Here is a 17,802-nt window from a genome sequence, read left to right on the forward strand (position 1 = left end):
TTACCATTATGAACACTACCCATGTTTTTGACATGAAGGATATAATATGTTACTACTGCAATGATAACAAGACCATTGAAATTATTGTGATTTTTTWWAATTCTTGTTGCCAAAWAGTTTATATATAAACAAACATTTCAGAATTTTATACCAAAATTACACACATTTTTGATTGAATTTAATAATCTTGTTTAGACATTATSCCTCGTGAATAATAACKAGAATAACWTCTTCCTGAATCATTATAATGATAATTTTTKAGAGTGAATACAATTGCACTCGAAATGTTAWTTTTTTWGTATTTTTATAGATTTAAAAAAAARGTTTTAGTATTTTCTTGTTAATACCTGTGTTTTGTTTTGTTTGACATGTTTGATGTAGCAATGTAAGTTGTTGATTTTTGTGTTATGATTTTTGTATTTTTATATCACATACTTCCTTACTAACATACAGGCATTGATTGGTGGTTGTGTTATTGTAKACATTCAACGATATCCATTACAAAGCTTAAGTGTCCCTCTTAACCAATACTCACCCTACATTTTGTTTTATGCTATAATCTTTATCAGCAAACGTCACTTTTTGTGAATTGTGGTACGATTGTTTAGTTAAAAAATGCGCATAAAGTCTTCATAATTGATAAATGTAATGTTAACTGACTGATATTATCTCATAAAACAAAACGTATAAGATATCCTAAGCCTCYGACCTTATTTTCGGCGTTTATGCCAAAACCCTACTTTGCAACCCAACGGATTCTTTCCCAATTCATMTTCCCCATAGGATTGACTGAACGAATCGGAGGTAACACATTTCCGGTTTTTAAGACCGACTATAAGGTTTTCACTAGTTACCACAGTCACAAAGTCAAATGGTCTGTATCGAAAAAATGTATGAAAACAAAAATGTTTTTTTTTGCCTTAATTTAAGGTTAGGCATACGTTTAGCAGTGTGGTTAAGGTTAGGGCTAGGTTTGAAGTCTGATTTTAATCAAATACATTGTAGAAATAAGGGGGGTYTGACTTTGTGGCTGTGGTAATCCACTGAGATACGGTTCAATCTGTGTCTCTGGCATACACCATATTTCAGTGGGACCAACACATTTACAAAAATCAGGGTGCAGAAACATTTTATGAATCAAATAATTACAGAAACACCCCAAAAATATTTRCCGTATGTAGTCAATGATAATAACTCGATTTAATATGAGGTTTTACGTCAAGGTAGTCGTGAATGAACTCGTCCAAGAACGTAAACAGGAAGTGTTGATACATTGCAAAGTGGCACATTTTCTATCGGCTAAGGAAATACTTGAGTGTTCATGATTTATGAATTTTAACACGAAAAACTGAATGTCATTGAACTAACTGACACTTATTGTACATCTTTCGACCCTTGGACAAGTGGGAATCCTCTCGCTGCTATCATGCTCGCTTTCTGATACGTCGTGCAATCTTATTTTGAAAATTGTCAGTCAGTTAATGAAGCGAATATTGTCAGTTATAAAGCGAAGATGGCGTTGTCATATTTAGAAATATTCAAGTCAAATATGTGCCATTGTCTTTATTGGCCATAAAACATATTAMAACTTCGTAGCATGAGCTGTGTTTCCTGAATATCGTTTGAATGGGGAAACTGTTTGATTAGAGAGCTTACTACAGTGCTTCTACGACAAGCACTAGTAAGTCAGCTACAATGGTTGACCGTATTTGCTCAATATGGTTTTGGTTTGGCTCGAATCGTCCGGGATTCTTTCTTGGAACAACGTTTCTGTTAACTCTGATGGTGCTGATGTGGCTTGGTGGTATTCCAGCCAGTCTGAGTTTAGGCCCAGGTGGACAGTACCCAGGGTGCCAAGGTAGGTCATCTGCCAGACACACCTAGAGTAAAGCAGGTATGGAATTTGATTTGTTACCCCCGAATAGAAAATACAACGTAACCTTCCCTCTCTCACACACAGATCTATCACTCTATGCCTTTAGTCATGAGGAGCTGCCCTCTCTTCTCTACAACGCAATTCTCCTGCTGTTGCTTGGACCATGCCAGGAGCGACGCTGGGGCACAGTGGCTTTCCTTGCCCTCTCACTCCTCTCCATAGCTCTCCTGCCTCCACTGTATGCCATCCTACTCTTCATCAGTGGGGATGAGGCTAGTCGTGTTTGTGGTTCCTCTGCCACCCAACTGGCTCTGTTTACAGCCCAGTGTCGTCAGGTGACCCAGAGGAAGCTGCTCAGATGTGTACCAGTTTGGTTCCTGCCCTGGCTTCTCTTACTCCTCAATCTGGTGTTGCTTCCAAGCACKCCGGGCCTGCTCCACTTCTGTGCRATACTGATAGGACACAACTGTATCCTTCTCTGACAAAAAATACAACAAATTATTGGAAAGTGTTTTTGTCCCCATTGTCTCTGCTATATCTTTTACATTCTGTGATTATGTACCTTAKCTTTGTTTAAAGATCGTCCATCCTTTATTGGGGTTTTGCAGAAAATAGAGAATATTGGGATTTTCAACTTCCTCCCTGATTGGGCCTATGTTCCTTACTACTCCAGGTTAAGGCTTCCCACCTATAACACCTCACAGAGGTGAGAACAACTCATAAGTTACAGTAGCTTGTTGAAGTCTGATTTACTACTACCTATCCTGGGAATGGAGTTGGTGGCATGAGTGAGATTAGAGAATTTAATAGTCACATGTACAGGGTTGCAGTGTTGTACAGTGAATGCAGGACAAAGTGAAATAAAACAATGAGACTTTGTTGTTTATTACAGATCTGGGCCATTCCCTCAGGTAGCTCCCTCTAACAGAACCCCCATGGAGGACTTTCCACCCGTGAACCCACAGCCTTGGTTAGCGTCTGTTCCTCATTGGCTGCTGGACGGGTCTGCAGCAGTGTCAGAGGCCCAGTTATTGGAGGAGCAGATGCTGAGGGCGGGGATATTGGCCTCCTTACAGGATGCTCCTGAGGAACCAGGGACCAAAGTTGAGGTGCCAAAGTCGTCAGTGTCCTTTCTGAGGTCAGTCAGGTTTACTCTGACATTTACTAGTATAGAAGAGCACATTTGTGMCAGCCTATACACTGAGTGTACAAAACATTAGGAACACCTTCCTAATATTGAGTTGCTCAACCTTTTGCCCACAGAACAGCTTCAATTTGTCAGGGCATGGACTCTACAAGGTGTTGAAAGCATTACACAGGGATGCTGGCCCATGTTGACTCCAATGCTTCACACAGTTGTGTCAAGTTGGCTGGATGACCATTCTTGACGCACACGGGAAACTGTTGAGCGTGAAAAACCCAGCAGTGTTACAGTTCTTGACACACTCAAACCGGTTTGCCTGTCACCTACTATCATAACTATCATTTTACTATTTTCTACAGAAATAATAGTGAAGACATTAAAACTATGAAATAACTCATATGGAATCATGTAGTAACCAAAAAAGTTAAAAACATATATTTTATATTTYAGATTCTTCAAAGTAGCCACCCTTTGCCTTGATGACAGCTTTGCACACTTGGTATTCTCACAACCAGCTTCACCTGGAATGCTTTTCCAACAGTCTTGAAGGAGTTCCCACATATGCTGAGTACTTGTTGGCTGCTTTTCCTTCACTCTGCGGTGCAACTCATCCCAAACCATCTCAATTGGTTTGAGGTCGGGTGATTGTGGAGGCCAGGTCATCTGATGCCGCACTCCATCATTCTCCTTCTTGGTCAAATAGCCCTTACACAGCCTGGAGGTGTGTTTTGGGTCATTGTCCTGTTGAAAAACAAATGATAGTCCCACTAAGCGCAGACCAGATGGGATGCCGTATTGCTGTAGAATGCTGTGGTAGCCATGGTGGTTAAGTGTGCCTTGAATTCTAAATAAATCACAGACAGTGTCACCAGCAAAGCACCATCACACCTCCTCCTCCATGCTTCACAGTAGGAATCACACATGCTGAGATCATCCGTTCACCTACTCTGCGTCACACAAAGACATGGCAGTTGGAACTAAAAATCTCAAATTTGGACTCATCAGACCAAAGGACAGATTTCCACCGGTCTAATGTCCATTGCTCGTGTTTCTTTGCCCAAGCAAGTCTCTTCTTATTATTGGTGTCCTTCAGTAGTGGTTTCTTTGCAGCAATTTGACCATGAAGGCCTGATTCACAGAGTCTCCTCTGAACAGTTGATGTTGAGATGTGTCTGTTACTTGAACTCTGTGAAGCATTAGTTTMGGTTGCAATCTGAGGTGCAGTTAATTGCCGATTTCTGAGGCTGGTAACTCTAATGAACTTATCCTCTGCAGCAGAGGTAACTCTGGGTCTTCCTTTCCTGTGGCGGTCCTCATGAGAGCCAGTTTCATCATAGTGCTTGATGGTTTTTGTGACTGCACTTGAAGAAACGTTCATAGTTCTTGAAATTTTCTGGMTTGACTGACCTTCATGTCTTAAAGTAATGATGGATTGTCGTTTACCTTTGCTTATTTGAACTGTTCTTGCCATAATATGGTCTTGGTCTTTTACCAAATAGGGCTATCTTCTGTATACCACCCCTACCATGTCACAYCACAACTGATTGGCTCAAACGCATTAAGAAGGAAAGAAATTCCACAAATAAATGTTTAACAAGGCACACCTGTWAATTGAGAGAATGCCAAGAGTGTGCAAAGCTGTCAAGGCAAAGGGTGGGTATTTTGAACAATCAAAAATATAAAATATTTGTTTAACACTTCTTTGGTAACTACATGATTCCAGATGTGTTATTTAATAGTTTTGATGGCTTCACTATTATTCTACAATGTAGGAAATAGTAAAAAATAAAGAAAAATCCTTGAATGAGTAGGTGTGTTAACTTTTGACTGGTACGGTATATGTATTTTTTTAACATTATTTTCCCCTCTCAGGCTTCAGCAACTGGAGAAGATGGGGTTTCCTACAGATAAAGCTGTGGTGGCACTGGCTGCAACTAGACAGCTAGATGGCGCCATCTCCCTGCTCATTGATGACAGAGTTGGGGAGGAGGCTGTGATGACATCCAAAGGGAAGATCCCCCTGCCACCAAGAAATACCTGAGGCCTGTCAGATCAGCACATGGTGGCCAACTGGACCTTGGAACAGAAGGTGTGATTTAGCATGATGATATTGGTATTTTCTTGAGTTTTGCTGAGCTGAARTTGTGTTAAAATGTACCCTGTGGGCTAAAAGGAAAAGACATAGTACCCAAATAAATGTAATTATGAAAAAAAAGTAAATTGGCCCGTTAAAAAAGCAAAACAATTATTTATTATAAAAAKCATCTAGAATATTATTTTAGCACAATAACACATTAGCAAGCAATATCAAATATGCCCCAAATGGAAAATACATATGATGTTACATACTGTATATCAGCATACAAAACAATAAGCTTCTATTTATATATTTTTAAATAATTCACAACATTTGTATTATAAGATAATGAAACAAATTATCAAAGAAGCATTTTTTTTTTTACTGTGACGGAAATCAGTCTAAGTATAAGAATGTAATAGTGGTACAAAGAAAGTTACACAAACATGTATTCAAGTTGCATCAACAGGTCCTGTACTACTGTGTGATGTGTGTGCGTAGGACTGAAGCTGCTGCAGGAGAAAGATACACCTGTCCCATGAGTGGGGGTTCTTAGAGATGTCATTGCTTTAGCTTGTGGGTTTAAAATAAGTGAACTACTGCCAGTTTATGCAGGAGCTGCAGTTTGGGGTTTGAAATAAATGCAGGAATATGATCACATATCAGTTTTGGTAAAGGAGATACTTAGCTATATGGGTATGAGTTTTGTATTCCAGCACTGCTGTTGAGAACAAATACTGTCTAAGAATGTAGAAACAGGTAGCACATAACTGCATTTTTTTTGTGCACCAACAAATCTACAATAAAATGTGAATAAAATAATTACAATTCAATCTCTTGTTGGATTTGTTTGATTTAAAGGGGTGGTTATCAGACACCAAGACAAATACTGTGCACTGATAAGCAATGCTTTCCATAACATGGTACTACTAACTGACATCTCAATAGGAAAGGTGTGTCATGTCTTCATCTTGATAGTGCACTACATAGTAAGGAGTAACACAATATTATAGAAACAAAACAAAAGGAATATAAGAGGAAGAGTTTTTTTGTGTACGTGTGCCTTGCAGTCTGTACATGCTCAATATATTTAAATAAGTAAACCTCAGATTGCCAACATTGTTATAGTCCAAACAAATTCTCGGAGCCAGTCTTTTCTTTTACACTTAATTCCTCCTTTAATTTACAGCAATTTATACTATCCTGCAATGACCCTTATAGTCCAGAATTGTTTTCAGATGATTGAGCACCATTTAACATATCAAGCTTTTMAATGTTTGCATGTTTTCCAGAGGCCTATAGGATATTTTCTTGAAATATTTCCTAGCTGTAGCCACAGGGATGGGACACAGGGGGAGCCATGGGTCTACGGGGAGGTGTATGTTGGGGTAAAGGTGGCTGGTACTGGTTCCCAATGGAGGTGGGCAGACTCCGGAACACCAGTGGAGCTTCCCTGAGGTGTCCCCCACCTTTCGTCTGATGGTACAGCCCACAGAGGGTATCAGATAAGGTCTGGATCAGTAGAGTGCCAGAGAGACCTAAGGGAGGGGGTAGTTAAACCCAGCCTGTGATCCTCAGAGATGCAGCAGGGAACAATGCTACTTCCCCTGAACCTTGGTGTCTGAGGACAGAGGAGGGGAGACGAGCCGATAGGGTTCGGCTCCTGCTCGCTTATCCCTGTAGAAACCACCTGGGGACGCAGTCCCGAATTGACCATCTCCAGACCCTAGATCAGGCTCTGTTGAAGAAACAAAGAGTTGGGGCCATGCTACCCTATACATACATATATGAGACATAAATATAAAATAGTTAGTTAATAGAGCACATTATTACATATGATAAAGCATTTAAACTCWGCAAAAAAATAAACGTCCTCTTACTGTCAACCGCGTTTATTTTCAGCAAACTTAACATGTGTAAATATTTMTATGAACATAACAAGATTCAACAACTGAGACATGAACTGAACAAGTTCCACAGATATGTGACTAACAGAAATGGAATAATGTGTCCCTGAACAAAAGGGAGGTCAAAATCAAAAGTCACAGTCAGTATCTGGTGTGGCCACCAGCTGRATTAAGTACTGCAATGCATCTCCTCCTCATGGACTGCACCAGATTTGCCAGTTCTTGCTGTGAGATGTTACCCCACTCTTCCACCAAGGCACCTGCAAGTTCCCGGACATTTCTGGGGGGAATGGCCCTAGCCCTCACCTTTCGATCCAACAGGTCCCAGACGTGCTCAATGGGATTGAGATCCGGGCTCTTCACTGACCATGGCAGAACACTGACATTCCTGTCTTGCAGGAAATCACACACAGAACGAGCAGTATGGCTGGTGGCATTGMCATGCTGGAGGGTCATGTCAGGATGAGCCTGTAGGAAGGGTACCACATGAGGGAGGAGGATGTCTTCCCTGTAATGCACAGAGTTGAGAATGCATGCAAAGACAACAAGCTCAGTCCAATGATGCTGTGACACACTGCCCCAGACCATGACAGACCCTCCACCTCCAAATCGATCCCGCTCCAGAGTACAGGCCTCAGTGTAACGCTCATTCCTTCGACGATAAATGTGAATCCGACCATCACCCCTGGTGAGACAAAACCGCGACTCGTCAGTGAAGAGCACTTTTTGCCACTCCTGTCTGGTCCAGCGATGGTGGGTTTGTGCCCATAGGCGACGTTGTTGCCGGGGATGTCTGGTGAGGACCTGCCTTACAACAGGCCTACCAGCCCTCAGTCCAGCCTCTCTCAGCCTATTGCGGACAGTCTTAGCACTGATGGAGGGATTGTACGTTCCTGGTGTAACTCGGGCAGTTGTTGTTTCCATCCTGTACCTAGGTGTGATGTTCGGATGTACCGATTCTGTGCAGGTGTTGTTACATGTGGTCTGCCACTGCGAGGACGATCAGCTGTCCGTCCTGTCTCCCTGTAGTGCTGTCTTAGGCGTCTTACAGTATGGACATTGCAATTTATTGCCCTGGCCACATCTGCAGTCCTCATGCCTCCTTGCAGCATGCCTAAGGCACATTCACGCAGATGAGCAGGGACCCTGGGCATCTTTCTTTTGGTGTTTTTCCAGTCAGTAGAAAGGCCTCTTTAGTGTCCTAAGTTTTCATAACTGTGACCTTAATTGCCTACCGTCTGTAAGCTGTTAGTGTCTTAACGACCGTTCCAGAGGTGCATGTTCATMAATTGTTTATGGTTCATTGAACAAGCATGGGAAACATTGTTTATACCCTTTACAATGAAGATCTGTGAAGTTATTTGGATTTTTACGAATTATCTTTGAAGGACAGGGTCCTGAAAAAGGGACGTTTCTTTTTTTGCTGAGTTTATATGATGTTGCCATACAGTGCATTTGGAAGTATTGACACCTTGACTTTTTCCACATTTTGTTACATTACAGCCTTATTCTAAAATTGATTAAATWCATTTTTTTCCTCAGGCTACGCACGATACCCCATAATGACAAAGCGAAAATAGGTTTGGAAATGTATAAAACATAAAAACATAAATACCTTATTTACATACATTTTGCTATGAAATTGAGCTCAGGTGCATCCTGTTTCCATTGATTATCCTTGATGTTTCTACAACTTGATTGGAGTCCACTTGGTAAATTCAATTGATTGGACATGATTTGGAAAGGGACACACCTGTCTATATAACGTCCCACAGTTGACAGTGCAGGGCAAAAACCAAGCCATGAGGTTGAAGGAATTGTTCGTAGAGCTCTGAGACAGGATTGTGTCGAGTCACAGATCTGGGGAAGGTTACCGAAACATTTCTGCAGCATTGAAGGTCCCCAAGAACACAGTGGCCTCCATCATTCTTAAATGGAATAAGTTTAGAACCACCAAGACTCTTCCTAGWGCTGGCCGCTCGGGCCAAACTGAGCAATTGAGGAGAAGGGCCTTGGTCAGGGAGGTGACCAAGAACCGATGGTCACTCTGACAGAGATCCAGAGTTCCTCTGTGGAGATGGGAGAAACRTCCAGAAGGACAACCCTCTCTGCAGTACTCCACTAATCAGGCCTTTATGGTAGAGTGGCCAGACGGAAGCCACTCCTCAGTAAAAGSGTCATGACAGCCCGCTTGGAGTTTGCCAAAAGGCACCTAAAGACTCTCAGACCATGAGAAACAAGATTCTCTGGTCTGATGAAACCAAGATGGAACTCTGGCCTGAATGCCAAGCGTCATGCCTGGAGGAAACCTGGCACCAACCCGACGCTGAAGCATGGTGGTGGCAGCATCATGCTGTGGGGTTGTTTTTCAGCGGCAGGGACTGGGAGACTAGTCAGGATCGAGGGAAAGATAAACGGAGCAAAGTACAGAGAGATCCTTGATGAAAACCTGCTCCAGAGCACTCAGGACCTCAGACCGGGGCGAAGGTTCACCTTCCAACAGGACAATGACCCTAAGCATGCAGCCAAGACAACACAGGAGTGGCTTCGGGACAAGTCTCTGAATGCCCTTGGGTGGCCCAGCCGGAGCTCAATCGAACATCTTTGGAGAGACCTGAAAATAGCTGTGCAGCGACGCTCCCAATCCAACCTGACAGAGCTTGAAAGGATCTGCTGAGAAGAATGGGAGAAACTCCCCAAATACAGGTATGCCAAGCTTGTAGCATAATACCCAAGACGACTCGAGCAGGTAATCACTGCCAAAGGTGCTTCAACAAAGTACTGAGAAAAGGGTCTGAATACTTATGTAAATGTAATATTTCCGTTTTTTTATTTTTGCAAACATTACTAAAAACCCGTTTTTGCTTTGTCATTATGAGGTATGGGTGTAGATTGATGAGGATTTGTTTTTCAATTTTAGAGTAAAGCTGTAATGTAACAACAGTTAGAAAAAGTCAAGGTGTCTGAATACTTTCAGAATGCACTGTATCCATCATTATGATGTGCCTAACTATGAAAGTGATCTAGACAAGTCTAAATATTTGAGTTAAATCAGCCATTTAGAGAATTAATAAGATTGTACTAGTAGGTGCCTACTAATGCGAGTCCAGTTACACAAACAACTCTTAAATCAAAACAGACATAAAATATATATTTTTCATATGGTACTTGCATGCCTAATGCAGTAGATAATGTACTAGTGTGACCTGGGGGTGAGGATGGTTACCAGCGTTACCTGGCCAGATGATAGCCTCCAGCAGTGTCACCCTGCGAGCCAGAAGCTCCAGGTCTGCCTGCAAGTCTTGGAACATCTTCAAACTAATGTCCTATCAGAGAACAGTGACAAGGGGACTGGGTGAGGGGTGGGGAGTGGACACACCAGGCCTGGTCCTGGGGCTGTCTGCCTCTGGCCATACCCACTGTCCCACGGCCCAGGAGTGGAGGAGGGTGGGGTGACACCCAGCCTCGTCTGACCCCTGCCTAAAGCTGACCCTGCTGCCTCAGGCCTCCTACTCACCATGAATACCGATCATAGTCTCGAGGATTAAAACCCTCTCAGCTAAGATCTTCAGCGCTTCTCTGATCTGATGTATCCCGTCCCCCTGTGGAGATAGATATAGCCGTCAAGGTAAGGAGCACAAGCCAAACAAATTGTTCGCCAAGGTGCAAGTCATTTTCTCTCTGTCAAACTAATACAGCAGTTAGAAGGTTAAAACCAGTCCACGCACCCACCCCGCACCCTTTACAGATGTAGGATCTTAATTTGTGTAACATGTACGCTACTAATCGGGAAGCAAGTACCTGGAGTGAATTTAATAAATAAACGAACATAGAACAAAACAAGAAACACAAGTAGCGTACAGACATAACACAGGAACAGAATCAATAGCGCCTGGGGAAAGAACCCAAGGGAGTTACAGATATAGGGGAGGTKATCAGGAAGGTGATGGAGTCCAGGTGAGTCTCATGAGGCGCGCGTAACGATGGTGGCAGATATGCGTAATAATGAATAAACTGGCGACAATGAGTGCCAGAGAGGGGGCGCGGTAGTAGACGTGACAGTACCCCCTCCCTGACGTGCGGCACCAGCCGCAGGACGCCGACCAGAGGGACGGTCACGAGGACTAGGTGCAGGAACCTGTAGAGCCGGCTGAGGCATGGGAGCCTGACGAGCCGACCYAGGCTTGAGAACCTGTCGAGCCAGCTGAGGCATCCTGGTAGCTTCGGCAATGGAAGCCTGACGAGCCGGCCGAGGCATGGGAACCTGACGAGCCGGCCGAGGCATGGGAACCTGACGAGCCGGCCGAGGCATGGAAGCCTGACGATTCCGACCGAGGCATGGGAGCCTGACAAGCTGACCGAGGCTTGAGAACCTGACGAGCTAGCTGAGGCATCCCCGGTTGCGTCAGCAGCCGCCCTTGGACCCAACTTCACCAGTAAAAAGAAGGGAAAAAATCCCTGTTGCTTCCTTTGGCGAGCCGTTATTCTCCAACGAGTACGCTAATAATCGGGAAGCAAGTACAGGGAGTGAATTTAATAAATAAACGAACATGGAACAAAACAAGAAACACGAGTAGCGTACAGACATAACACAGGAACAGAATCAATAACGCCTGGGGAAAGAACCCAAGGGAGTTATAGATATAGGGGAGGTAATCAYGGAGGTGATGGAGTSCAGGTGAGTCTCATGAGGCGCAGGTGCGCGTAACGATGGTGGCAGGTGTGCGTAATAATGAGTAAACTGATGACAACGAGTGCCAGAGAGGTGGAGCAGGAGTAGACGTGACAATTTGAGACAGTTTGCTACAGCAGGAAAACATTTTCCTGCAGCAACAGGAAATGTGTGAATTATTATGTGAATGAATTTTTTTTGTAGTGATTGATACATTTTCCGTTAGGGCAAATCAAGTCTGACATTTTAAAGTGGAAATTACAAACTTTAGAAGCCTTTTTAAACCTTGAATACACTATAAGTTTGCATTTCCTGCTGTGCAGGAAGATTCTCAGCCACAAAATAGTGATCAAATTAAGATCCTACATCTGTACCTTATCCCTCCCCTGTATCTCTCTGTCTCCCTCATTCTCTGGCCATGCTGCCATACCAGGCCAGCCTTTGCCATGCTGTGCAAAAACAGCATGCACATCACAGGACATTCCCATGTTGTTGACATAACAGAAGTGGAGGAGACGGTCCAGGACCTCATGTTTGACCATGCCATCTGCATTCCTTCTGGACTTGATCAAGATGAGCAGCTATTCAGCCAGACAAGTTTCTGTTGCATTTCAGAGTGATTTTCTAAAACGGTTGAAAATAACCTTCTGAAGTCTCAGTATACTGTATCTACATAACGGTTATTAGAGCTGAGTTCACAATAGCTGCCCATCCATCACTCACTGTATTAAAATATGCTCACCAAATAAAGCCAGTAAACCTTTACTATTTTTATTGAGTCTGTTTAAAATGAGAAACAGATCAATATCTACTTGTCAAGAAAGGCCCACTGGCTTTATGAGTCAACCCCTAATAAATAAATATGAAACATTGAAAAAAAGAAACAGAAAGAAAACAGACAAAGCAATCATGTCAGTGACAGTTGATAAAGAATGCATGCACAATATGACGTTAGTATGGATGCCTGAGTATTTTTCTCTTGGGTCAAGAAATAAACTGATTAACGAGCAAAGGACAAAGCTCTACGGAACAAAAGGCAAGATTTCATTAAGCTATATCAATAAATCATATCAAAGACTAATGTCCAGTGTGTTTGTGTTTGTCCAGTTTGTACGATTCCACAATAACAAGATCCTCTGGGTCATGGTTGATTGATGAGGAGCAGATGAGAGCTGAAGGGATAACGGGGCTATTATGAGACCATTGAGGAGATAAGAAATATATTTTTGGTTTGAGATAGAATTTAGAGTGACCTTGCCTGGTTCCTGTGTTATTGATGAATTGTTACACTAAGTTAAAGAGTTTACATATGAGTTTGGCAAGCAAGAGTTAAATGGCAAACAGTGCAGTAACTAAGGATGGGACCATGCAGCCATGCATTGTGGGACACTGGAGGATAGCTGTATCCACTCACATCTCCAACCCCAGTCCACCCAGCACTAACCCACCACCACTGTTCCCACAATAACTCTACATGGAGTGATTTGGCATATACATTCCACACATACCAACGTTCATTTATACTATGTATAAACAGTATGTGCTATACCAACGTTCATTTATACTATGTATAAACAGTATGTGCTGTACACAAGTTGACTTGACATATGAACATGTCATCCTTGGCATCATTTATATCATTGGTAGAAGTGTTTGTAAAAGCATGGCATGACCAGATAATGATCCTCAATACAATGCTGTATTACATGCCACTCAACAGATTCTTATAGATTCTATTTTCTTTCCCTCAATCAGCAAATTACTTAGTATGCGTGATGTAGGAACAGCAGGTGTGTGTGTGTGTGTGTATGATCTCCCGGGTGGCGCAGTGGTCTAGGGCACTGCATCGCAGTGCTAGCTGCGCCACCAGAGTCTCTGGGTTCACGCCCAGGCTCTGTCGCAGCCGGCCGCAACCGGGAGGTCCGTGGGGCGACGCACAATTGGCATAGCGTCGTCCGGGTTAGGGAGGGTTTGGCCGGTAGGGATATCCTTGTCTCAGTATGTAAAATGTAATAAAATGTATGCACTCTACTGTAAGTCGCTCTGGATAAGAGCGTCTGCTAAATGACTAAAATGTAAATGTAAAATGTATATGCCAACATCAGATGCTCAGAATATGACTGTGAAAGGTAACCATGGAGACAGTAGCTTGCAGAGGGAGTCAGGCAGCTTTAGGGTCAGACAGGAGTAGGACAGTGTTTTCAACAAGGGGCAGCACCCCACAGCACACCCGAGGACCAAAAAACCACAATAATCACAGCATCATAACAGAGCCCACACAAACAACAAAAACCACAATCCCACATGCCGCAAACTGACATACTATGGGTAATTGAGTACTTTTTAAAACAAGTGCAGGACGATTTGCAGAACAACACTAATAACAATATAGATAAATGGAAAGTAAKCTTTATAAAAAAGTAAAATCACAAACATAAATATGTAAATGTGATGATTGGACATGGATCATAAAAATGACCAAGCGGTGACTTGGTTCATAAATCCCTTACATTTAGATTGTTCTTGTAAAATGAGATAGAGGCAAAGGAAAATAAGTGATTAGACAGACACAGAATAATTGTCTACACAGCATACAGTGGGGAAATGGACTACTTCTCAATGTGTTTTTCTCAATTGCTGGCATCCTCTTTCCTCGCATCCTTATCAAACCCCATTGGAGGAGAAGACCCAAGGTTCCTCCCCTCAGACATTCTCCTCCTATGAGTTTTGAGAAGGACGCAAGGATAGAAGACACAAGGAATCAAGGAAAGACATTGGGAAAGGGCCACTATTTCCCCTCCTGGCTCCTGGTCCTATACAGCCCAGTGAGAGTCAGTGAGGCACAGGGTGAGCTACGGCCCCATCTCTGGTGGTCTTACCGGCAGGCCTTTCTGTCCTGGCTCTCCCTTGGCTCCTGCTACTCCCTGTATAGAAACATTGAGTCAAGAGTAATGGCACACTAGTGATAACTAGTTATCACTGGCATGAAAGTACTGACTATGAGGGGTTGGGTTAAATGCGGAAGACACATTTCAGTTGAATGCATTCAGTTGTACAACTGACTAGGTATCTCCCTTTTCCTTTCTTTTGATGAAAAAGCAGCAGTAAAACCCATTCTCCGAGTTTGTGAGATCACTGGTTTGTATAGTTGACCATGGTGTAATCAGGTGCGACATGTTGGTTTTTGCCACACTCATTAGGGCCACAGCTAGACAGGAAGTAGGTGGCTTACCGGCTCTCCTCTGAAACCTCTCTCTCCTGGATAACCCAGAGGACCCTAGGAAGCCAGAGGCAAGTTAGAAMGAGTTTTGTCTCTCTATTTAGGTGATGGAAAGAATGGGGAGGAAACATTAGGTGTGGTTGGGCCCTGGCCTGTGCATGGTACTCACTCTCTCCCCACGTTCTCCTTTCGGCCCCACCGGGCCGTGTAACCCGGGGGCACCCGACTTCCCCTGTAGAGAGACAGGAGAAAAGGTTTAAACAGACACATACACATTTGTTAAAGTGTACAGTAAGTGGATCTAATCTCACTCATATGATTATTATTTCCATTGCACCATTACACACTGCCCACTATAGTCCTAAGGCAAAATCTTACGTTCTGTCCTGCTGGGCCAGGGGGTCCCACGGGGCCTTTGGGGCCTGGAGGACCTGTATGATGGGATACATAAGGACTGTGAGCATCAACGTAATAGGCAGCCTTTAGGTCAGGTTGCCTTTATAGGCCAAGATAGGTTCTTCTCAGACACACAAGGCAAATTGAGAATGAAAAGAGAGACAAAATAAAGGAGGAAAAAATGATGAATTATGGATGAACGATAGGAAAGGGTTTCATGTTACATGTGTGTTGAGGAACAGATGCAGGGTTAAGACAATCAGATTATGCAAAGGTATTTGGACTATGACATAAACCACTATAAAAAAAGTAAGAAAATATCCAGAAATCTCAGATGAATACTAACAACTGTGTCCACATTAAGTCTTTCTATTCCTACCCCCACCATAGGTGTGTATAGAATTACTGGCCTTGGCAAACCATTACAAATATGGACATGCTTGTTATAATGTTATAATGAAATCTTCCTTGTTTGGTCATGATAGAAGTGATGCTGGATAAGTCTTATCCAAAATCCGATCAATCATAGGAGCTGGCCCAAGCTCACTCCTCTCACAGTCCACTTTAAAAATGAGAATGGAAAAGGCTCATGTTGACACATGATTTGATGGAACACTGTTGATGCAAACTGAGGCAAGAGGGACAGGCAAACAACAAATCAATCCAACATTTGAGAGACTGGGAGCAAATCCAACTTCCTCTAAAGAGGAAGTCAGGCATCTCCAGATGAGAGTTGAGGACAGGGGAGTTGTGTTTCAGTGAATCTGACAGAGAATGGAGACTTTTGAGTATTAACCCAAATTAATACTCAATTTAATCACTACACTTACAGTATAATGAAAGCAATATGTTACTGGCTAGTGGCTAGCGACCAGGAGAGAAAAACAGACATACTGACCAGCAGGTCCAGCAGGGCCTTGTGGGCCTTGGACAGGCATCCCTCGTGGGTCAGGGAAMGTGTTGGAGAGGAGCAGCTCCTTGCCCTGACCTGGAATACAGAGGATTGAGTGGTTAATAYAAAGGACAAAAGAAGGCTGAACCACATACCTGAAAGTACCTACAGGGGGCGATGTTCTCGCACAAATGTTCAGGCTTCTTTCAGCACCATAAAGTATCAAACCTTTACACTGTCCATCTTTCATAAAGGTAAATGTAATATATATATATATATATATGGCTGAAAATCATAATTATCACATTGTTTGCACTCATTTGTATGTGTACTTAATGTCCTACAGGTACACATGGTACAGCATTTATTAAGAAAGACTTGTGTCACCTCCATTGACATTGTGCTGACAGAGCACTTCTGAGCTGACCTATATCTATCTGTAGGGAAAGAGAGAGGGAGAGGGGTAGGAAATGTCCAGTGATAGGTGGAAGTGTGTGGTTTTAAAGGGTTGTCTCAGGCTGACAGGTAGCACTGTGCTGATGGAGTACCACAGAGGGGGAGAGCAGTGAGGGGAAGGCCTGTCAACGAGACACATCCTCCAGTTGCCAGACTGACTCTGATCCCGGTTCCCGCCCCACATAACCCTGCTAACAATAGCCCAGGAAAAGAGGTGTCCGTCTGTCTGTCTGCCTGCCTACCTGTCTGCTTGTCTGTKCACCTGCCTGTCTGTCTCTATTYAAACATTATTTTATCTTKATCTCCAGCTCCTGTACTTCAACACCCTCTCTGATAGTGAGTCTCTGTCCATGTACTTTCCAACCCCACAGTGTTCTACAATGTAATGCATATGATCTTCTAAGATGGCTGGGTTCCTACATCCCCTTATCCTCGTCCTCTCTACCTGTGACCCTGTCCCACCTTAAAGTTGGAGGGTTCAGTCCGATTCTGCTGCAGGAGATTCCAGCCTCCAGATCCAGACGGGACAGCCAATAAGCCAGGGATTTCCAAAGGAAGGCCAGCACAGAACCCCTGCATCTGCTGCTTTCACTTTGATGTGAAATAAACAGTTCACAGTCTCAGAATTCTCAATGCCAACCTTAATTTATCCACAGCTAGAATTCTTCTGTCAACCTACACATCTGTGCACCGTTCAACATATTTCCTCCTCTCAGTCCTCATCCCTTCTCACTGCCTGGGCTCCACTGTTCAACACATTTCCTCCTCTCAGTCCTCATCCCTTCTCACTGCCTGGGATCTAACTGTTTCATCCATTTACATCCATCTCAGTCCTCATCCTTCTCACTGCCTGGGCTCCACTGTTCACACATTTCCTCCTCTCAGTCCTCATCCCTTCTCACTGCCTGGGCTCCACTGTTCAACACATTTCCTCGTCTAGTCCTAATCCCTTCTCAACTGCTTGGGATCTACTGTTCAACATATTTCCTCGTCTCAGTCCTCATTCCTTCTCACTGCCTGGGCTCCCAACCCCTTAAGTGAGGCTTTATGAATCCCCTCAGCTGGTTCAACTCCATATCTGGAAGTGGTTTGAGTGACATCAGCGGCGGACAGGTCCTTATCCAGCATGTGACGTTTGGGTCAAGCCATTGGCCACTCTCCA

General features: G+C 43.3%; 2 protein-coding genes across 5 annotated transcripts in view; one reads left to right on the forward strand and one right to left on the reverse strand.

Annotated features, from left to right (window-relative positions):
- The first annotated feature begins 1,056 nt into the window (after positions 1 to 1,056).
- Positions 1,057 to 5,930, forward strand: rhbdd3 (rhomboid domain containing 3). 2 transcript variants are annotated; one of them, XR_011474746.1, is made up of 6 exons: positions 1,057 to 1,858; positions 1,961 to 2,344; positions 2,456 to 2,582; positions 2,769 to 3,014; positions 3,140 to 3,330; positions 4,893 to 5,930. XR_011474746.1 is itself a non-coding variant. In XM_023978484.2 (5 exons), the coding sequence occupies exons 1-5, from the start codon at positions 1,696 to 1,698 to the stop codon at positions 5,059 to 5,061; spliced, it is 1,089 nt and encodes a 362-aa protein (XP_023834252.1). In that variant the 5' UTR covers positions 1,061 to 1,695; the 3' UTR covers positions 5,062 to 5,930. The 2 variants fall into 2 exon arrangements, 1 of the variants encoding a protein (XP_023834252.1); XM_023978484.2 differs by lacking the exon at positions 3,140 to 3,330 and having other exon boundaries at positions 1,061 to 1,858.
- The window catches only part of emid1 (EMI domain containing 1), a 114,505-nt gene continuing 101,951 nt past the window's right edge, over positions 5,249 to 17,802 (reverse strand). For 2 of the 3 annotated variants that reach the window (XM_070437040.1, XM_023978481.2), the window contains 7 exons: positions 16,191 to 16,280; positions 15,275 to 15,327; positions 15,066 to 15,128; positions 14,909 to 14,953; positions 14,556 to 14,600; positions 10,240 to 10,330; positions 5,249 to 6,835 (listed from right to left, as the gene is read on the reverse strand). In XM_070437040.1, the coding sequence (XP_070293141.1) occupies positions 6,696 to 6,835; positions 10,240 to 10,330; positions 14,556 to 14,600; positions 14,909 to 14,953; positions 15,066 to 15,128; positions 15,275 to 15,327; positions 16,191 to 16,280 (527 nt within the window). In that variant the 3' untranslated portion in view covers positions 5,249 to 6,695. Of the gene's footprint in view, positions 6,836 to 10,239; positions 10,331 to 10,521; positions 10,607 to 14,555; positions 14,601 to 14,908; positions 14,954 to 15,065; positions 15,129 to 15,274; positions 15,328 to 16,190; positions 16,281 to 17,802 lie in introns of all 3 variants that reach the window. The other variant, XM_023978482.2, reaches the window with a different exon arrangement.

Source organism: Salvelinus sp. IW2-2015, linkage group LG33, assembly GCF_002910315.2.
Source record: "Salvelinus sp. IW2-2015 linkage group LG33, ASM291031v2, whole genome shotgun sequence".
Classification (NCBI taxonomy): Eukaryota; Metazoa; Chordata; class Actinopteri; order Salmoniformes; family Salmonidae; genus Salvelinus; species Salvelinus sp. IW2-2015.